At 52.8% G+C, this 22,721-nt stretch overlaps 1 protein-coding gene across 11 annotated transcripts in view; it reads right to left on the reverse strand.

Annotated features, from left to right (window-relative positions):
• The window catches only part of LOC102092327 (E3 ubiquitin-protein ligase NEDD4-like), a 122,222-nt gene that overhangs the window by 45,934 nt on the left and 53,567 nt on the right, over window positions 1–22,721 (reverse strand). For all 11 annotated transcript variants that reach the window (XM_065044519.1, XM_065044516.1, XM_065044517.1 and 8 more), the window contains 4 exons: window positions 4,756–4,806; window positions 3,894–3,955; window positions 3,687–3,789; window positions 1,876–2,042 (listed from right to left, as the gene is read on the reverse strand). In XM_065044519.1, the coding sequence (XP_064900591.1) occupies window positions 1,876–2,042; window positions 3,687–3,789; window positions 3,894–3,955; window positions 4,756–4,806 (383 nt within the window). The remainder of the gene's footprint in view (window positions 1–1,875; window positions 2,043–3,686; window positions 3,790–3,893; window positions 3,956–4,755; window positions 4,807–22,721) is intronic.

Below are 22,721 nucleotides of genomic sequence, written 5' to 3' on the forward strand. Positions count from 1 at the left end.
ATAAACAGGAGACCATTTAATCCCTCACTCCAAAGTAGATAAAACTGGAAGCACTTCACAAATGTTGTGTGACGCTGGCAATCAGCATTTTCCTACATCAAAACTGGCTGCGCAGATGGAAGTGCAGCTCAGATACACTGCCCACCGCTACTCATCCTCTCCTGCCACGAGCACTCAGCCCTGACACCGGGACCCTGCCTTCGCCTGCCGGGCGGAACGGGGACGCCAGCTCCCCCACGGAGCCCCAGACCTCTGTCTCAGCACCCCATGGGCAGCGCTGCACCGGGACCGCTCCCTCGGGACCAGGGACTGCGACTCTGGATCATGGTCGTGTTCAGGAAAACCTCTATGCTGCCATTTTTCTGCTGCTCGTTTTAAAGAGCTGTGAGACACGAACCAGTGCAGACGCGGACTGGACAGCACTCGGTGTTTTACCTTCAGGACCAAGGTCGTAGCCAAGTTCCTGGCCCAGAAGTGAGAGGTCAGCTACCCTACCTTCAACCTTCCCCTCCTAGCGGTTTCAAACGGTCATAGAATTGAGAGGCTGAACAGCGTAATTCTAGAGCCTTCTCTCTTCACCGAGGCTGCTGTCATGTGCAAAGTTCATCTGTAGGAATTGCGCACTTGTTTCCAAAGTACCCCTGAAGATACCTGGTGAGCAGCGAACCTGAGGCCTCCATTTATACACCCATCTGGCAACGATGCTTCCTAGTGACGACTGCTTTTTGGCATCTGGCAGTCAAACATTTCTGAATCCATGTACTCTTTACTTCATTTAGCATAATCCGATTACCAGCAAGTGCTAAATCAAATAGTTTATAAAACCTGCTTTGTTATAGACACTTATTGACAATTACCAATCATAATGATGGCAGCTGATGAGATCCACTTGCCAAAATCCACACTGCTTAGTCAATAGCTCAAATAGTTCAACAGTAAACAGCTCAAAACATACAGAACAAAAATTAATTCAATTCTAACTACAATAAACGCATCAGACAAGAAGAACAAATAGTGCCTTAAATAAGGACAGCACACATTTGCATAATTTAGCTATGATGATGAATATTCAAGAAAGCATAACCATTACTGTTCTAATAAGCCATAGTGTAAAAATAGTAGCTACATAAAAATAACGCAAGATGTTTAGCTAATACATTATTTCAGTATAATTCTTAACATCATCCATTATATATATTTTTTAAAATGTAAGCTTGCCACAGGTTTATAAATCTAATTCATAAGAGACATATAATGAAGGCTTGGACAGGAGCTCCACGTGAGCACAACCAGGGTACATCAGCAATGCAGTCTATACACTGAATAATAACCAGGAGCTCCTTGAAGTTCATCAGTTTAACTTCATTAAAACTTAACAGAGCTCATTTTCTCCCTGCCCTTTCAGCAGTCTCTGTAGAAGAAAGGCATTTGTTCTCCCCAGGTAAACTACTGACAAAATCCCCACCTGTCTCCAGTACTGCGAGGTACGTTGCGAACGCACTGACTTCCCTCCCGCCCCTTCAGATTGCCTAGAATTGCCCACAATACCCATGTGGAGATGTCATTTGCGGCAGGTGGACAAGTCCCTTGTTATCAGAAGATATCCAGATTCTGGTTCTCAACTCACTAGCACATCTGTGAAAATTCTTCCCTGAATAAAGCACAGTGTCAGATACGCAGCACAGTCGGCATCAAAGCCATGATCTACCTGCTACTGAAGAGAGGTGTGCCTTTATCAACTGCCCTGTAAAGGCTTGCTTAGGACTTTTCCAGCCGTGAACATGTAAAATGAAAACGGTTACGTTCACCTGACAACCACTGGCTTACCGATCCTTGCGCACTGCCCCAGGGAACACGCGCTCCGCTGCCACTTACATCAGACTGGGGCGATGCCACTGCGTGGTCCTGTTGTTGTGGTTGACGTAGTAAGTCCGGCCCAGGTTGTCCACCTTCTCTTCCCAGCCGGGAGGCAGCGGAGGAGGCGGCAGCTCCTCCTGCCGCTGGGATGCGGAGTCATTGGGATCAACCACGTCCCAGCCGTGCTTGGGAACGGAAAAAACAAGGTCAAGTGAAAGAAAAGTTGCTTCATTGTTGCTTACATTAGCGTGCAGGTGCAGATACTGAAAACTGCCCAAAGAGAAGTTCAAAATTACTTAAGTGTAAGCCACACGGGAACAGAATAAACTCTGTGGTTACAGCGTGCTCTTCATTTCAGTGCCAAAAACCCTAAAACCCCACTGGTCTGTTAGGACGGGGATTCCCAAGCGTATCCGGGTGGGTGCAGATTCCCAGTCAAAGAGCCAAAGAGCACCAAGCGCTGACTTGTCCGGGTGTGACCGTCGCGCTACGGAGGATAACGATGTGCTTTTCCCTTCTGCTTCCCAGCCACCGTTCAACGGACGCCTCAAAGCACTTCACTACGGCTGACTCACTGGAAAGGTCACTGTCCGGGCCTCATGACACTATCTGACACGGGTAAAGATAATCTAGAAAACTGGCAATGAATGTTTTTACACCAAAGCAGACACTACACAATGTTCCAAACTGGTGGGACTCTGGAGCAGAGACAGTGCTGCTATACGCGTGTGCTGGAAGCTCGTTTCTACCTGAGAAACTCCAGTCACATACGCTTTTCAAACTAATGTTTTATTTAAAAACTGCCTGTAAATTCAAGCTAATTAGTAAGACATCAATTCCAAGACCTACTTTATACGTAAAAGAATCTGTTTACTAAATCACCATCACTCAATAACTGTAAATAAACTCAATGAACCTTTTAAACTCTTGGTACTTTAAATATGAAAGAAAATGCAGACTACATTTAGAAGTTGTATAATCGCTATGAAATTCGGATCTAGATAGTATTCTTGTTTTTATATATACACACATAAAAGTATATTTATGCGACCTAGAAATTTCCACAATAACAAAATTGTTATATGTGTATATACACTAGATCAGGAAATGTATATCCACACACGTTTTTCGTACATGATGAGACCAATGATCATTGTTCTGAGTCCGTGATCGGCTTCCGCAGGCAGAACAGCGCCAGGGCCCCACGTCGGGATGAGGGAAGCAGCGCCTTCCCGGCCAGGGCTGCCGCGCAGCAACCCCGGGAGCGCGGCCGCGGCCACGGCGCTCCGCCCGCCTGCCGGGGCTGCCGCACGCCCAGCGCGGCCAACGCGGGCTGGCTCGCGCTCTGCCACTGCAGCTGCTTCTTTAAACGACTGACAAGAGTGCTGAGAAGCCTTCAAACCTCTTGCGCTCGCATGAGCTGCACTCTCTGCAAAGCCAGCGCTGCCAAGGAAATCAACAAAACGCTCTAACGCCTATTTGGAAATGGCCTCCGAAGAGGAGGTACCTCATACAGTCCATTATGTTTATAAATTACTTGCGTAACTTTCTCAGTTCTTCTCCTTGGCACCACCTCCACTTCTACTTGCTCACAAACTGCGTCAGACAGACCTTAGAATTCACCGTGGCAGCTGAAATATTTTGAAATTCTTGAAATGGTTGAGAAAACACAAGGTTACGGTGAAAGGCCAACCGGGCTGTGTGTTGCAGGGGGAGGATGAGCCGCTACCAACGCTGCACCAGGCTTCGCCTTTCGGAGGCACAGCTTGTCACACACCTATACTTGAATCAATAGCAACGCGGGTGCTCCCAGCAGCATTAAGCCTTACCTCCGATTCATCCCTTTGATCACTGTTTTCGTCCTCTTGGCCACCATTTTTAGGCATATAAGCCATCTTCAGCCTCAAGAAGCCCTTCACACGGGATTTGTGGCTAGAAGACAAGGAGTTACGTTTCATCCAACAACCCTTAAGCAGTTGCAAACAACAGATCTTGAGGGAAGAAACGTTTCGAAGCACAAAGGCTGTCCCGCTCACCTCCTGGGTCTGAGCAGGAAATCCTTGAACGTGTACGGCCTCTCCATGGCGGGGTCCTCGGTCTGCAACGGCACGGGACGGGGGTCAGGGCCTGCCCGGGCACCGCCGGCGCGGGGACGGGGAGCGGCGCCGTCAGCCCGTCCGTCAGTCAGTCTGTCGGGCCGGTAGTGTTAGTCCGTCAGTCCGTCGGGCCGGTAGTGTGTCAGTCCGTCCGTCCGTCAGTTCGTTAGTCTGTCAGGGCTTGCGCGAGCGGCGGCCGTTACTCCCGCTGTCGCCGCCAGGGGGCGCTGCAGAGCCCGGCGCCCGCCCGGCCCGCGCGCCCCCGGCCCGAAAACGCGGGAAAGAGCCCCGGAAAGCGGCTCCGGGAGCCCCGGAAAGCGGCTCCGAGAACCCCGAAAAGCGAACCCCAAAATATGGTTTTTAAAATGTTTTAACACAAGCTCTGAAGAACTGGAGTTTGCTAAGGGACAATACAAGTGTTTCAACTGCAATGGAAAATCATAAACAGAAAGAAGCCAGAAGATCAACAGGACAAGAATCACCAACAGTAGGGTGAGAAACAGCGCGTCTATTGGCCACATCATTCAGGAGTTGACTCAGATCAGACAAGGGCTATAAGAAAGAATCAGGACACGAATCCTGGATGCTGAGAAATGCAGCAGGCACTGGAGCGCAACTGCCGTGTCCCTGGGCCCGCTGGGGCTTTGCTGTCCACAGCGCTCGCCTTTCGGCTCTAACGCTATGGTGGGCGTGCTCGCCGGCACCAAATCCAGCTGGACTACTGGCAAGAAGTGCCGCGGAACACGAGGGTCCGCGCGGCTGGCGACGACAAGGACGCGGCGGAGACGGGGGCCCTGCTTACCGGGAGGTGACTGAGCGGCACATCCACCTGGCCCAGGAAGTCGTCTCGAGTCTGTCAAATAAAGGCAGAAAAGGAGCCATTTTACATCAGAAAAGCAAAAAACGTTGAACATCAGCCCCGTCACAATGAAACAGAAATGAAGATCTTTGAGTACCATTATTGTAATAATTAGTGGTTTCTACCCCTTTATTGTTGCACGTTATCCATTGCTATAATTGATCTATTCGGCAGAGCATTTTCTGTGACAGTCCAAAACGGCTTCTTAGCCCACAGTGTGCACGGTAAGGACTGAGGAAGCTCTTTCCCCCGACACCATACGCAACATTCAAAGCACAACGCAATAATCTACTCCTTCCACGCACAGCCTTCACATACACTAAAAAGCAGAAGTGTGGAATTGCTGTTCACCGCGCCATCGAAACGTTCACGTCAAACCTTGCTGACTTGTTTTCTCTGCCCCCCTTTTTTCCCAGGAAAACCTCCCATGCTCCTGTGACAGAGCAGGGGACCCAACATCCAGACCGTGAATACAGAGCTGCATGAGCTGGAAACATCGTTCCCCAAAACAACAACTTGTTCTATCACTTTACCGAACAGAAGCCACAGCCCCAGAACCTGGGGGGTTTGTAAAGCGTGCTGCCCATTACTCCAGGCTGCGTTGTGAGAACAGTGACCCGCGCTCAGCACCAGCCTTTCCGCAGTCCCGCGTGTCCCACTCGGAGGCCGGACGGCCCCCTCGCTGCGTGCGGCTGTGGCTGTGCCAGCGCCAGCACTGATCCGCCTACACAGCCATGTCCATCTGGACGCGATTAACACCGCTTCTCTACGTGTTCTTCACCGTCCGCTCAATCCCCAGCCGGCCAAAGGAGGAGCCATGGACGAGAGGGACATGGGACCTGCTCTTATCTAACTAGACCTTTATTATTGCCATTTGGACCATTATTCAGAACTGCACCAGCTCATTTTACAACTCTGGTGCTGACAGGACACAGAGAGCCCTTCAAGGTCCCGAAGACCAAAGACCTACCTGATGTCTGCAGCACCCAGTCACTCCTGGGGGTGCTCGGCCCGGGCTGCGTGCGGCGGCGCCACGGCACCCGCACGCCGACAGCAGCAAGGGAGGCAGCCGCGAGCTGGGCGCCCTGAGGCGAGCCTTGAGGGGAAACGCGACCGTCGCTGCTCGCTGCCAGCGCCGCAACGCTCAGAAACCACCTCACCAACAGTAATGTCTGTTCAATGTCTATACTAAATTACACTTGATGCAACATTTTCAAGCACTGAATGGGCTGGGATAGCTTTAAATAAATTACAACTTTAAAGCACTGCTCAGGTGTTATCTTCATCACTTAGAGACGCCTCAAAACCAATTCAGCATTTAACAATTGTTATGACTAACAGTGCCCCGGAAGAGCAGCGTCGCACCAGTAGCTTTTACTGTCAATTCGTCTAAATCCCGCGGGGGATTTTTCTTTACAATATGGCTGTTGCTTCCCATCCAACCTCAGCACAGACCCGTGCCAGCCGAAATGCAGGTCACCTCCTTCTGAACCCGCCCTGCCCGCAGCAGCCACCACGGAACGAGACCCGCAACGAGCGCAGACGCTCCACCAGCACACTGTTCACAGCGAGTTAACTTATTTGAAAGCCAGAGTCAGACCATATATTGACAATCCTTCGCTTATCAATCGTTTTAGTATCTTAGCTAAACGTGACGACTTCCAGCACGTTGATCTAGACTGGAAATGTTATACTCAGCAGCCCAAGGCAACAGACGAGGTATGAAGTAATTGAAGAGCAGTATGTGTTCGCACTGTGAGCTGGTCGCTGTGCTCAAGGTATGCTTGGAATCCATCAATAAGATATGAATTCTCAACATGAAGCGTGTTGTGTTCTTCACAAATCAACTGTCAGGGAAAGCGGTTTCTGCAGATGCTGTTTATGACACCAGATATCAGCCCCAGCGATTCCCAAACAACCTGCTGCTTATTTAGACCCACGCTATGCCCAGAATGCCAGGAAGTGCAAACTGCAGCTCCAAGGCCAAGTTTACATATTTCTCATAGCAGAGCATTAAGCTGAATATTAAAATTCATATTTTATATGATAACATCACAAGAGCTCTGTGTCCACCAGGAAGACGGCGTACAGTCCCGCAGGCACGGCCTGTGCCACATGCCCATGGGAAACCACAGAAACAATGCCTGCCCAAGGAGCCTGCCGCTCACAAAACTGAAGTAAAAACACCTAATAGGTTTTTCATGACAGAATTTGCACTACTAATCTTCCTTGTAGCAACTACTGGAAAAACCTGGTAGCATTTACTGCCTCTAGAGAATTAACATGACGCCAAGTGCCTTCCACCTCCAGCTGCACTCAAATGTTAACTACTCGGGAGAAAACACGCACCTACTTGTAGATGTGTTCACGAACGACCCAGCTCCCGGGCACGGGGACCCTCAGGGCTGCGAGGGTCCGTCCGTCTGTCCGGGGCACCCCAGGGGCTGCGGCAGAGGGGGCGCGGCGGCCCCGCGGCCGTTTCTCGACAGACGCGGCAGCGAGCTGACGCAAGCGCCGAGCCCGGGCTGCCTGGTGTGTCCTGGAAGCAGCCGCGCTGGAACCAAGACACGTGCTCCTCTGATTTCAACAGATCCCGAAATCACGACAGCAGCTGCCTCCCCACCGGATAACGGATTTTCTCCGGAACGTGCAGATGCTGCAGCCCGGCCGTGCCCACGGCCACAATAGGAAGCTGGCCCGCAGGAACTCTGCAAACTGCAGACCGATTTAAAAGTCTTCACTTCCACCCAGACCAAGCTGCCAGGAGTGAAAGAGCGGCTGAACGCCCGCAATGTGTTTGTGTGCAGCGCAGAGCAGAGCTGGCGAGCCTTCGCTTCCAGGCTGGCTGTGCCGCGGTGCCTCAGAAACCCTCCTCGGCGCTCCTGCGGGGAGCACGGGCCTTCTCGCCGGCACCAAGGCTCTGGTAGAACCAAATCTTTATGCAACACTTGACTGTGCACATACATTGTATGAAAAATTACTTACGGGGGGTTACTATATGAATTTTTAGCGTTTCAGGACACATTTGTTCTGTGAAACAGAGCAGTTTCCAAGTGCCATGCCATGCTCTGCTCCAAAGGACCGCCTGCCAGGAGGGCCGTGTCGGCTGGCGCAGAGCAGGTGCTTGTGAGGCGGCCTGCCTGGTGAAGAAGAGACGCCCGCAAGCGCTGGGTTTGTTTTGTGTGCCACGTCACAAACCGCCACGCGCTCCTCACCACCCGCTCTCACGTGGAATGAAAGGAGGACTGAAGTCCACTTTAGAAGAACGATATTTGAAAGTAGCATACTTGAGTTAGTAAACTAGCATTGTTTTTAAAATCTGGCATTTTTTCAGTTTTACAAAGGATGTCAAATCACGTTACTTCAAATAGTGCCCTATTTTCCTGCTAGCTCTCTCTACATCAAAGGCAGTCACTTCTACATCTTTGCAGGGACGAAAATACATCTTATCTATTCAGGAACCCCAAATCTGTCCAAGCATCTCTTTGATTTACACACCGATCTTGTGGAAAAGCAGTACTAACGCAAACGCAGGGAGGCGCGCGGGGTACCATGCACACTTCTGCCTTGGTGCCTCTGCTCCCTCCCATCCCACCTCCCAAGAAGCAGCAGGAAACCCCAGGGTCAGCATTTGATAACAATGCATTTAGTTATTCCAAATGCACTGCTCACGGTGTATCCTAAGACTTCTTTTCCATGTCAATGAATGTACTGAGGCAGCACCACAAACATCCCCGCGCTGCTACGGCATCAGTGCCGTGAAACACCGTGACTCAGGTATTCACACCACCAACAGCTGCAGCCAGTTGTTTACTAAGTAAACACAAGAAAGTAATTTAGATAAAGGACTGACTGATGCCGGAGTTCCAGTACCTGCAATGAAATCCCCTTTTACAACCATTTCAATGAGCATTTGGTGCCAAACGCAGCCCACTTCACCCCCATCCCAGGCTCCCTTGTTCCACCACCACTGCAGGATCCTGCACCTCCCGTGGTGCTCGTGTGACCTGGACCCAGAAACGAAGCTGGCTCTGGTGACAGCACCGCGACTGCTGGTCCGGTTCGCTGAGCGCCGCTCCGAGTGCCCCCGCGCTGGCCGGACGGCATGCGGAGCCACGACAAACGGCTCCCGAGCGCTCCCGCGGCACGGCGTGCGCCGGGCCCGCCAACCGCGGCAGACGGGTCTGAAAGGGGAGCAGTGTCGGGGAAGATGCAAAACCAAATAAAAGGTACAAGTACAGCAGAACGGGCAGGTCTGTGGAACCCGAGGCGCGTCCCGCTCCGCCGGGGTGACCGCGGCCCCGCAGCGGCGCTCTGAGCCGTTCCGCTGCCCTGCCGAGCACCGCGCCGGGCAATAACACGCCACCCACCCACGGCCCCTTGGCATTTCCAGTTGATCATGATGTTCCCAGCTTCCCGACCTAAAAATTGTTGTGTACTATTTCTGTGTGCCGATTAAACAGATGCCACATTCCAACCCAGATATCGCTTCATTTCAGAGCTGGCTGACACAATCTGGAGAGTAAATTGTACTATTTTTTTAATCCCTTCAGCTTCTGCTTAAAGTAAGATACTCAAAGTCCACGCTGTTCTCGGACCGCAAATGCCCTGCACCGTATTTCAGCACCCAAGTGTGGGCACGAGTTATCGGGGCCTGGACAGGCCAGGTCTGATGGCAGAAACAGCCTGATGACGTCAGAGCCCACCGTATGTTTAAATTTATTCTAAATAAACTAAAGCTATGTTATTTCCAAGTTTTTCACGTCACTGAAGCAGCAGCGGGCAGCGCGACTGTGCGCAGGACGCTCGCGTGTGCAGGACACTCGTGCAAACAGGACACTCGCGCAGACAGGACGCTCGTGCAGACAGGACGCTCACGTGTGCAGGACGCTCGTGCAAACAGGACGCTCGTGCAAACAGGACGCTCGTGCAAACAGGACGCTTGTGCAAACAGGACGCTTGTGCAAACAGGACGCTCGTGGGAGCAGGACGCTCGCGTGTGCAGGACGCTCGTGCGAGCAGGACGCTCGTGCGAGCAGGACGCTTGCGGGAGCAGTGCAGTGGCTCTGGATGCCCGCACAGGAACTGCAAAGAGAGCCGGGTAATGCAACACACAGCCGGTTTTGTATCACTGCCTGGGGTCTCGTGTCCTGTGGGTGCCCATGGGTTCAGTCTTTATTTTCTGACCGTTGGCTCCTCGTGTCTCTTGCCGCGGCAGCGGTTGCCTGGCACGGAACCCGAGGGCCCGGGGCTCCTGCTGGCACGGCACCGCTCCACCGCCGGCAGCCGCGCTGCGAAGGGCGATCGGCGCGTTTGGGAACACGCAGCCCAGCTTGGGGCTGACGGGTTTGAAAAGCTGATGACATGGTTTAAACTGAGAAACTGGTGTAATAAACCCACCTGGCAAAGAAAAACACGGGACTGTAAAGAGATTACCACCACTGTGCAAATTCAGCACCCACAGAGAATACAAAGTGCAAAATTCAGCAAGAATTAAGCTAATTTGACTTGTGTATTACTCCAGTGCTGGACCCGAGGCCCGACGCACCGCCAGCGCCAGGGCCAGCGCCAGGGCCAGGGCCAGCGCCAGGGCCAGTGCCAGGGCGGCGTTCCCAGCGCCCGAAGGACCCTCAGCCGGACAGCTCTCCAGTGCACCACGGCAGCACCACGGAGCTGCTCAGAGCAAGGAGAACACCCCACGGCAGGCAACACCTGCTCCCTCCAGGTGAGCCAGCACAAAACCGCCCATTTCAGCCCGACAGAGAGCTCCTTCCCCTTGATCAGCAAACACAGAAACCCGTCACAGAGACGCAACTGCGTAGCAAAGTTCTGGTTCTGTTACTTCATGAACAAAAGCAGCCTTCATTCTATAAGAGCAGTTATTCTAATGTAGGAAGCCACTGTTGCATTAGAACATTTATACAGCCAGCACAACTAAATCAATCCCTTTGTCCAAGAGGGGAACGTGTCTGAAGAAAACAACAGAAGAGCCGCCCAGCCGAGGCACGGCCAGGCAGGTCCCCGCTGCGTCCCCGCGTCCCCACGCCCAGAGCCCCCCGGCAGCAAGGCGGCTGGGAGGGAAACGCCGCGCTTCGCTTTCCATGAAGGTTTCAAAACGAAAGGGACCCCGAGAAACAAAAGATTTGCGAACTGCGGCGCCCTCCGAACCGCGGCGCCCTCCGAACCGCGGCAGCAGCTCCGGCGGGACACGCGGGACCTGCTCTTCTCCTTACCGGGGCTGCTGCCCAGGAGCCCTTCCACAGCAAACCTGGCACCACAAACACCCCCATTCCCCCCCAAAATCCCCTCCAGATGTCCCCCATTCCCCCCAAGATCCCCTCCGGATGGCACCAACCTGGCTGCCGTGGCTGCGCCGGACGTGAACTGGGCAGAACAGGCACTGTGCGAGAGGGGCAGCTGGGCATACAGAGACATAGATAGACAGATATACCTCCATCCTCAACTGCCCACTTCTCTCTGGCGCCTGACGCGGCGTGTTGCTGGCGGCACGCAGGGTAACAGCACTCGTCATCAGTTACCGCTGGCGGACTGACGCCAGGTGCCGTGACAGCCCAGAGCACCGACTGACTTGCTGCCCCGCTCACGTTCCTTCAGTGCATAAACACTATCTCCATTTTCCAACCAATAAACCCGAATGCTGAATTTTTAATTTTGAATCTGTTTTTTTCACCGTTTCCATTTGTGACATAAAACATCCAACATTTTTATTAAAAAATAAATGTTTCAGTAATTCTTTCTAGAGAGCAAAATATTTTAGAAAAGGTATTTTACGTTGCAAACTTCACTTTTGTTGAACGCATACATTCTTTTGGCCTAGTATTTAATATTTCAAATTCATTTTTACAAATCGCTCTACCGATAGAGACTCCATATGAAATTTTGACGTGGTGATGGATGTTACTACCGAGCAGTAATACAGGTTACTCAGAGTTTAAGGCGCATCATTCACCCACCAAATACTCCAGTCAACTCTGGTGGCTGTCGTGGTTTCCCCCGTTCCAGATCTCGAAGGCAAGGTAAGCAAAACACAAAGACTGGTTTATTTTGTAAACCATTAGCTGGTGTTATTCATCTGTACCCAAATAAATAAATACTGGTCAGGGAAACTTCGCACAAGAACAGTGTCAGTTCTGTTTCAGTTTCCATGACTCTTTCTCAGCACAAAGCGAGCTCTGTGTGGGCACACACTGTGATGAACAAAGCCTTCCACCTACAGGCCGGCTCTACCCTTGTCCCCGTGCAACACGTGGGAGCAGCCGTGCCCGTGGGCAGGAGAGGTGACGCTGCAGCGCGGCCTGCCCGGGCCCCACACGCGCAGCCGGGCTCCGGAGCCGTGCCGGGGCACGGCCACGCACACGCACACACGGGCTCCCGAGCCGTGCCGGGGCGCAGCCACGCACACGCACACACGGGCTCCCGAGCCGTGCCGGGGCGCAGCCACGCACACGCACACACGGGCTCCGGAGCCGTGCCGGGGCACGGCCACGCACACGCACACACGGGCTCCGGAGCCGTGCCGGGGCACGGCCACGCACACGCACACACGGGCGCTCCGGGAACCACACCAGAAACAAAAGGCACCGTGTTTGAGCTGCGGTTTCAGAGAAGGGCAGCAGCGCCCCAGAACTGCCCAGCTGAGTGATCAGCGTATTTCCTACGGAGCACGGACAGCCGCGACGACTAGAGCCTTACTGAAGCGGATTAAGCAAGCCGCAGTACATAAGCATAGACTAGTTAAACGCTAAAACACTTCTCCTGCGCTGCCACTGCTTACTCAAACACACTCCAAAACACCGGGCACTTCTGCCAAGATCCGCCGCGTTCCTGAAACGTGAGTCACCGCCAAGGCAGCCCTGCACAACGCCAGAGCGAGACAGCGAGCTACAGATCGGCTCCATTCATTACAATAAAATGGCCTCCTATTTAGATCCCCATTATAACTAAAAGTATGACACACAGGAGTGCTGGAAACACTTCCATTTCCCCGCTCTAACACGGGTACCAGTTATTAAAGGCTGTATCTGTGACGTACAAGAGCGAATACCTGCTATTATTAGTGCCACCGCATTACCAGCAGCCTCTGCAAAGACCAGAGTCCATTTTCCTCAGACACGGGACAGAGCAACGGGGAGGAAGCACGGAGGCGGCCTGGCAAGAGGAGCTGGCGGCCCAGAGATCCCTAAACCAGGCCCGAGCTGCGAGGGGACGTGGGAAACAGAACAGAACAGAACCGGTGCGCACCAGTGGAAAACAGGCACAAAGTCTGGAACAAGTTCATGTGTCAGGAGAGCTTCCCCTGTCCCGTGTTCCATGACATATGGAGGAATGATTGGCAAAATAAACATGAAACAATCCTCTTAGGAAGTTTCACTACAGCTCTTCAAAGGAACAGAGGCACAGTAAGAAGACAACACCGAAACGAACTACAGGTTCACAATGTGGTTATCAGGTAAGCACCACCAAGTCCCCAAATATTCCAAATACTGGGCATGATCTGATTTCACTTGCATCCCAAGAGCTGAAATGACACCAGTGACGAATTCAAACGCGAAGCGGAGAGGGCACGGCTGCTCGTCCGGAGGCGGCGCCGGCGCACGGCGTGCGAGGCGGCGGGAGGCAGCGCGGCCAGCGCGCGGTCCTGCCGCCGCTCTGCCCAGCAACCCTCTAACAGCCCCAAGGATTTTTACCAAGCGCCCCAACGCTTTCTGCCCTCAAAGCTGCACGTGCTGTCCGTACCACTTTCCGTATGCGCGGCCGCTGGTACGGGCAGCAGAGGGAAGAGCTTTTTCCATGCTGCGAATAAGGCTGAGACTGCACAGAAGGAAGTATAAACGCTCGAGGGTGCTAGGGGGACTTATTTGCTCTCTAAAGTGATGCCGGTGCTTATAATACATCCTGCAGAACTGCAGCAACCGAAATTCGACAGAAATGAGAGCTCAAGATGCAGAACATATGCAGCTCTTGAAGCCTTGATGAAAGATGAGCAACAGGACAGCAAAACCCACTAAAACGGACATCAGCTCCCGCTGCCACGCTCGGGGTCACATCCTGCTCCCCGCAGAAGGCGGCTGGGCCGCGGGCCACAGCGGCGCAGAGCCCCCGCCTTTCAAAGACGCTGAGACCGGGGCTTCTACGGCAATCGAGCGCAGACAACACTGAAAGAATCCAGACGCTCTCTCTCAAAATGGCCAAGAATAGAACCGCTAGTTTTACAAAGAGCTCAGAAACAGAGGGATTAATGGGCACTACTTCCCTAAGGCATAACGTATGTATATTCTGCACACACGCGGTGTACTTCCTAAGTTTTCTAGCTACTGACGGTTCTCTCTGCAGCTCTTCCTCCACAATTTCTGGGCAAATATACTGGCTTTCTCCATATATGTGAGAATAACTTTCAAGCAAAGAACTGTGCAGCAAAGGACCATTTCAACAGTGCAAAAAAAGTTCTTGAAGAATGATAATATTTTTAGTCATTCATCACGCATACCATTGCACTGATGTAACGTTCCTCTCTCGCCGAATGGTATTCCTGAGTGTTTTCCTCAATGTGTACGCTACTGCACTCATTTCAAAATAGCAGTAAAACATAACACGCCGTGACCAGGCGAAACCAGAGTCCCCGCTCCCGCGGGCCCCGCTCCGCTCCCCACGCCGTGCAGGGCGCGAAACTCCCGCGACCCGGCCACGTAACACAACCTGCTCGAACAACCAGGGACGCCCTGAGAGCCACCCCTGAACCCTTCACCAAATACGTGGCTGCAGGGGCAGACAACAACTCCCGTTTATCGGGCTGCGATTCCCACCAGCGCACGGGCCACGTCCGGCTCCCGAATCCAGCTCCCCCAGCCCCGGCCGGCACAGCCCCGAGGGGCAGCTGCGTTAGTGCCGGCCTTAGCAAAACCGCACGTCAGGCTTTGTCTAAAAACGACACGCCAGAGCTCCTGCAGTACTTGGTTGCCCCTAAACGATGCGAGCGCCCCATAGACTGCCCGGGCCAAAGGGAGCAGAAGGAACACCGAGTCCCTTCTCCAGGACTCCGTTCCATTCCATCAGGACCCACCGATGTGTTTGTCTGGGACTGCGATGCAGGACATTAGGTATGTGCCTGATGGAAGAACCTGAGACTGAGCTTTAACTAATGACAACAGTCACAAAGAAACAAAAAAGCACTTATGTTGGCAATATTTGACATAACATTTTTGCTTTAGTGATTTTCCTAATGTTAAAGAAAAAAAGCACCCACCAAAGCAACCCACGACCACCACCAGCACCGTAAGAACTCCAACGGCCAGGCTTGCTGACGGAAGGACGCGCGAGAGCTGCTGTTTGTGAGGACACCGAGGGACACACGGCCATGAGCCGACCGGGGGAAACGCAAACCGCCTTCTCCCGGGGCCACGGGAACGCTGCTGAGTGGACAGCTAACTCGGCTGCTTCAGTTCTTCACATGAATCATCATTTACACCAACACAAGTTCAACCATCTTCTTTTTCTTGCCAACACAAAGAACCTCGAGACCTGCTGAACTTTTAGAATAATGTGAATTTTTGTTTAATTAGCTCTTGAAGAAAAGGATAGCTACCAGTTCATGTACATCAGTCACTAAGATTCACTGCAAGGTCTTTATGGTGGGTAATTATGCATTTAAAATTCAGTCAGTAATAAAAACCCAACCAACCAAACCACAGTAGGGTAACTGGTAATATAATCTCATGGTGACAAACAAAGAACACGGAAAAAAACTTTAAGAAGTTTGTTTCATGTTGCACACGTTTGTTTACAAGCAACTACCAATCTGTTCTGTTTGTATCACAAAATCCCGCACAACGACTTGAAGTTTAGACATTTAAAATTTGATTATAACTAAAAGCAGGAAGGCCAGAGCTCCAGAAACATTTGCTAATCCCTGTGAAGTGCAGGGGGGTGACAAAAGGCGAGCGAGAGCCCTCTCAGCCCCGGGCTCACAGACCCCTGTGCCGCGGGCTGGCAAGGGAACGCGACACATCGGCCCATGGAGAATGGAGCTGGCGCTGCAAACCGACGGCTCCGCATTCCTTCTCCCCCTCTCCCCGCATCTGTCTGGGCTGGCACCAGAAACCCAGCTGCTGTCCCTGCCCGGCCAGCGCTGCTGAACCTGCTGCTGCGCACCAGAGCAGCCCCAGAGCAGCAGGGGCAGGGACACGCGGGGACACCACGGTGGCACCAGCGCGGTGACACCGCCCGGCAGCGCCAGCCCAGCTCCCGCTCTGCCCAGCGCCAGCAGGGCATCGGTAACAACGGCTGATCCCACCTGATGTACATGGAGTCACGCACAGGGAACCACCATCCCCAGCGCACTCCGTGCATTCCCCTAGCGAGTCTTCCCGCAGAGAAAACTCCACTTACAGTTCAGACTGGGCTTGGTTCTTTCCTTCTTTCCCTGCATGATAACGCTATCTAGAGCGGGAGACAGCAAACAGTCTGCAGTGTGCTGCCAATACATGAACAAACCAAAGTAACTTTTTACTTTAAAACATGTGAGAATTTAAAATTCTTTCCGTGACTCAGATGGATAATCTCAGAAGTTGACAGGCATAACCCTGAGGAGTGCAGGACCTGCTACCGCTTTTGAAGATGTCAGAAATTTCTGCATGCTCATCTGTTGATAGAGAACAGACTGAAACACATAGTAAAGTGAGACCTACAGACACGCTGCAAATGGCGCGGCGCGGGTTTGCTGACCGGCCAGCTTTCCCAGTGGGCACCAGGTAACGGGGGCTCTGAAGGTGCGTTGCTGCAGCACGGCTTGTGTCTGCCCGCCCTCGCTCCCGAAGGGCGCGGTGCTGCGCTGTGCCTCGGGCAGGACTGGGCTCAACGGCACGACCGCCACCGCGGCTGCGGATCCTGCCCCACGCTCAGCAGGCACGTGTAAACACAGAGCGACGTCTCAGTACAGACCGTTACCTACGGTGAAAACGGTCTCTGAGCAGCTTCTGTTTCCCTCAGAGCTACTACACTGAAGACTAGAATTCCTACAGCTAAATGTAAGAACAGAGCAGCAAGGGGAAGCTCCTGAGTGCAGCTCCAATCACGCTGAAGTCAATGGCAGAATTCCTAACGACTTCCCATGGGTCCAGGTTTGGCCACACATCTTCAAATCGTGCAAACCAGCCCTAACCTCGTATCACCGTCTGAGGCCCGGTGAGCTGCCTGCGGCCCGGGCTCAGCCGGGGCTCGGCCCGGGCTCAGCCGGCGCAGCCGGGGCTCGACCAGGGCTCAGCCGGGACTCGGCCCGGGCTCAGCCGGCGCGGCCGGGGCTCGACCAGGGCTCAGCCGGGACTCGGCCCGGGCTCAGCCGGCGCGGCCGGGGCTCGACCAGGGCTCAGCCGGGACTCGGCCCGGGCTCAGCCGGCGCGGCTGGGGCTCAGCCCGGGCTCAACACTCACAGGTTATGGGGTCACACTTAGCTCCTCACCGCGCAGCTCCAGCTGCTTCCCCAGCTCTGCTGCAGCTCCAGGGCAGCGCACAGAGCTGCCACAGCAGGAGCTGGGAAAGCCCACGGTGCCACAAGCGCTGTGAACTACAGAAATAAAGAAAATCTTCCACAGTTACGCTGTAGCTTGATCAGTGTGTCTCTTGCAAGCCCATACCTTAAAATGTCCAGCATGAAAAGAGCCCTTCATGAACGCGTCTGGGGCTGGAAGCCGTGTTCCTGAGCTCTGAGGAGCGGAGTGCGAGCAGCACGCTGCTAAGGAGCCGCATCCCGAGCACTGCGCCATCCCTGGAGCAAGCTCGGTTCGCTGCCATAAGCCAGCGCGCTGGTGAGCACCGCGATAGAGCTGCTAAAAACAACAGTGTTGGTAACGCGGAGCCGCGGCCGCCCCGTGCCCATCTCCGGAGAGCACGGGCTCCGGCAGCAGTTTAACACCAACACCCCCTTCCACACTCGCCAACTTGAAACAAATAAGTGCTTGTGGCTTTACAATATGAAACCATGCCCGAGGCAGCTTTCAAATAACTAAATGGTTAACATCAGTGTAATTTAAAGTCTTTATAACACTAAGTACTACGAGATAAAGGTATTGCTGCTAAAATGCGCTGAACTTCACTAGAGGAGCTTTTCACTCTCCAGGATGCTACGTGCAGTGTCATGGATGTAGTTCTTAGCTTCCATAACAGCGGTTCAGATTTTATTTAGCAACGTGAGAATATTTTAAATAATAGTGATTTAAACAACCCCTCAACTGATACTGCTCTTGGCACATCTCGATACGCTGTGCCGCTTCCTTCCAGGACACGGAGTGCAAAGTTCTAAAGCAGGAAAACTGCTTTTGAAACCAAATACAACACTATTTCAAACACCCGCCTGAGGTAAAGCCTGGGCAATCATTTCTCAAGGAGGGTTGTGACCAGCCTCTAGCGCCTTGTTTGAAGGATTTTCACGGATTGCTTTCGATAACCAAAGCACTTAAAATACCATCCTCCAGAGTTCGATGCTTTGTGTGTGCCCAGCAATCTGCTGAACACTAAAGTTAATGGCAAACAAGTAGGGTCCTGTTGCCTCATTTATTATCAACAGTGCCTATATATTATACTTGGCCTTCAAAACAAACCAACCTCTGTCCACAGTGGGATTCAGAATATAGGACTTCAACACGTAACTGAAAGGGCGGTCACAGCCATTCATAGCTGAACCTCTCTTTTCACTGAGGACGAAACCGCCACCTTATCGCAAAGCTGATGTTCTCTGCTCTTTTCCAGGATACCTGGTTGCCCAGGAGGGCACAGCGTGCGCTGTGAGGTGCTGCGCTGGCTTTAGTATCAGAGCATTTCAACACAGCCAGGCTGAGCTTTTCCCTTTTCTTTATTCACTGGTTTTGGAGACAGCAACCTGCATGGTCACAGTGCTGATTTCGTTAACGGATGCTGACTTTTGGAAGCTACAAATACCACCCTGTTATACAAAAAACACAAATAACAGCATTGGATTTTAGACAAATGTGTACAGAAATACATTTTACAATGAGATTTAATCTGGAAACTAAGCAAACAGGATAGAATTGGATTGAGAGCAGCTTTTTGAACTAGAACAGCCATCAACTGAGCGCTCCACGACTCGGCTTGGGGAGAGCCCTGGAACCGCACCCAGCCCAGTACTGCTCTCAAAACAGCGATGTTCATCCCAGCTCTTCTGCGCAAGGGTTTACTCTGGTTTCTCCAAAGAGTAACACCAGAAGATACAGCTTTCGGGGGGAAAAACACCAAACAACGGAGTCAAATAAGATCCCAGAACAGTCTCCCAGGGAACTTTGGGAACGCGAAGGGATATGGTAAAGACAGCACTGCCAATTCTTAACCAAAAATGACATATTAATTGATTCTGCAAGCTAATTTACACTGCTTCAATGTGCTATTTGTCCTCCACGTGAGGGGGAAAAGAATGAAACAAATGACTAAATAAACGAGTGCAGCCCGCTGCTCGGCACTTCCCTCTCGCGCCTGGCTCCCGCTGCACGCGAGTGGGACCGCGACGTCTGCCCGCCAGGCCGGGAGGAGCCCAGGACAGGCGCTGGGGCCACGGGCAGCTGCCAGAGGAGGGACAGGTGATTTCCCGGGGGTGTCACACGGGAAGGGCAGGCGCCACAGCGATCCCCGAGCACAACGGGCGTGAAGGGTGGCACTCGGGGACCACCACCGTTCTCTCAGCGCGACCCAGAGCGGGTTAGTTGAGGAGATGGGACGGAAGGAAAACTGATTTGTCCTTGACAGGAAACCTACAGCCCAGAGGGCTGGAATTCATCACATCTACCTGCAGATGTCAACAAGGCCCTTATCTGCACAGAGCAGGTTTCTCGATAGCCATCTGCACTTCTGGTACAGCAAGGGAGAGGCAGGAAATTCAGAGCACTATTCATTGGAGCTATTTTAAACGTCAAGCTGAGGACAACATGAATTATGCGCTAGAAATGCCTATTAGAGTCCAGACAGCAGCCTCCAAAGTAGGTCTCCAAACTTGGACATGTGCGCTATCAAAGACAAGCCCACGGTGCAGCACACAAGAGCCCTGACCGCCGGCGCCTCTGCCGCGGGCACGGGAGCTGCTGCGGCTGTCCCTGCAGAGACCGCCGAGACACGCTTGCGTCTGACACTGCTGCGTTACGAGACCGCTACATTTGCAAGGATATGCTCCCGGTATAACGAAGGCTACCAAATAAACCACCAGCACTACAGCTGTTGTTGCTCCGCCGCATGGAGAGCGCTGTGCTGCACTCAGCGACGCTGCTGGCACAGGGGACACGGCAGCGGGTCAGTGTGACCGTCAGCATCACCCAAACACAGGAGACACGGCAGCGGGTCAGTGCGACCACCCGTCAGCATCACCCAAACACAGGAGACACGGCAGCGGGTCAGTGTGACCATCAGCATCACCCAAACACAGGAGACACGGCAGCGGGTCAGTGCGACCATCAGCATCATCCAAACACAGGAGACACGGCAGCGGGTCAGTGTGACCACCCGTCAGCATCACCGAAACCTGGGAGACACGGCAGCGGGTCAGTGTGATCGTCAGCATCACCCAAACACAGGAGACACGGCAGCGGGTCAGTGCGACCACCCGTCAGCATCACCCAAACACAGGAGACACGGCAGCGGGTCAGTGCGACCACCCGTCAGCATCACCCAAACACAGGAGACACGGCAGCGGGTCAGTGCGACCATCAGCATCGCCTGTCCAACACCAAAAGTACCAATAAGGCAGTTTATGGCATCTGCTCAGGTAAGCACCACGATGCTTGCACGGATGGACAGACAGACAGCAGGGAAGGCTCTAATGCCAAGCGTATTTTCACTCTGCATGTTTGATCTCAATGGAATGACTGCTGCTTCCAACACACTTCACCATCCAGATAAAAACAGGAGAGGCAGTTATAGCCACATTCCTTAGGAACAGGATTTGTCCCAGTTCTGTTTATTCTTTGGAGTTGTCAGACATTTATAGGTGGTACAGAAGTTCTAAGAGAAGCAATTAACCTTTTTTCCAATCCAAAAGCACCACACTTCCAGCTCAAGTTGTAAAGAAGTATGAGCATGGGGGCTGGTTAAAGGGGATGAAAGCTGTTAAACAAGGACAGGCTGGTGAGCGGCCACAGGAGTGGGCAAGAAGAGCAACACTGAAAGAGAAAACTGACACCTCTCTCTGTGGGCTGCATTAACTAACCTGAAAGTAATGAACTCTCGCAATGGTTGGTTGAACAACTGGGAAAAAAATCCCTTTTCAGTTTATTTCACCTTCAAAGCTTTCCACGAGTTCTCCTTGTGCCGACGAGCGCTGTGCACAGAAGCCACCTCCAGCGACTGGGCGCGCGGCGGAGGCGCCACCGTCGCCTGCTCCGGGCCCTGCGCTACGCGGAGCCCGGGTCCCCCGCGACGCCGGTCGTGCCTGCGCCAGCCCTGCCCGCCCCGCTCCCAGCTGGCGCCTCAGGAGCACAGCGACTCTCCGTGCTTTCACAGAAGCACTTATTCTACAATTCTTTCTAAGGAAGGAACAGAAAAGCTGCATTGTGAGAAACGTAGACTTGCAGAGCTAAGAGCTGCCACGTCTGTGTAACTAAGTCAGCCCTACTACCATAACATTTTGCTAGGGCACTTTGTATTTCTATCACAACAAAGATGCCTTTGTCGGGACTCAAACAGTTGTCCAATACATGAGATTTCTGAAGTGTTTCCCGCAAATACAGCTATGCACTCACAGACCCAAATTATAAACAGCGTGAGTATTTGTCATACGCCACAGCAGCCTATTGCATTACACATCCAATATCATAGTGGCCAAAAGAATCTGTAACCAGGCTTCCAAATGAAATTTTTCACAACCGGACATAAGCTCCTAGTTCATGTTCTAGAACGACCCGTAACGAAATCCACCCCGCTCGCCCCAAAGCGCTTGTCTGAAACAGCAGCTATTCGCGAGGTCACAAAGAGCGGGCAGAGCCGCACCGCGGCCGCCGCTCGCGCTCGCCCTCCAGACAAGCGAGGCCGCGGCAGCTGCCGCTCCCGGCCCTGCCCGGTCCCACCAGACACGCACAAGCTGCTTCCACGGGCTGACAACTATACAACATGGCAACTTTCCCCTCAGCTTCATGGAACAAATATTTCCGGCACAGCCTTGCTTGGCACCACAGGTCCTCCAAACAAACCTCTGTGCGATGGATTAAAAATGTACCTCACTAAAGAATGTTTTATATGTAGACAAAATAGAGCAGATCTCTCACCAAAATGCTTTCATTCCCCACGTCCTGTGGCATCTGGCCCAGCCAATCACCTCTACCCACAAGGTTTCTGGGCTTACTTCAAATATGAGAAACCAGCACGAGACATGTTTTACATTTCAGTTAATTCCTCGCTTCTGAAACTCTCTGCACCACCATCGCCCTTTGCCGGCACCACGTGGGCTGAGCGCCCCCGCGACCGCCGTGCCTCCCGGCTGACCAAATCCGCTTCACATGCTGACTGAAACTAGGAGCGCGCAGGAACAGTTTCCTGATGCTCCCCTGGACACACTGCGGTACGTCCTGGGCACGGGAACAGGTCCTGCACTGGAGAGCAAAGAGGTGACGTTGGGCTGCAGAGACAGGGCTCATCTCCGCAGGTCACGCAGACCTGGGAAGCCCCGGGGCTCTGGGACGAGGTCGGACACCCTGCAGCTACCTGTGTAACGGGTGCTGCTGCTCCGCCATGAACCGCTGTTACTGGAAAGGAACAGCGTAAGAAACAGGAAAGGAAAAAAAGACACTTTTTTTTCCCCATTTCATTTTTAGTACGAGATTTAGATTCGTTTTAGGACGAGAACACGTAACATACTGCGCTGCATACACGAAAGTCAAATGAAGGCGATCATCCGTGCAGTT

The sequence above is a fragment of the Columba livia genome, chromosome W (assembly GCF_036013475.1).
Source record: "Columba livia isolate bColLiv1 breed racing homer chromosome W, bColLiv1.pat.W.v2, whole genome shotgun sequence".
Taxonomy (NCBI): domain Eukaryota; kingdom Metazoa; phylum Chordata; class Aves; order Columbiformes; family Columbidae; genus Columba; species Columba livia.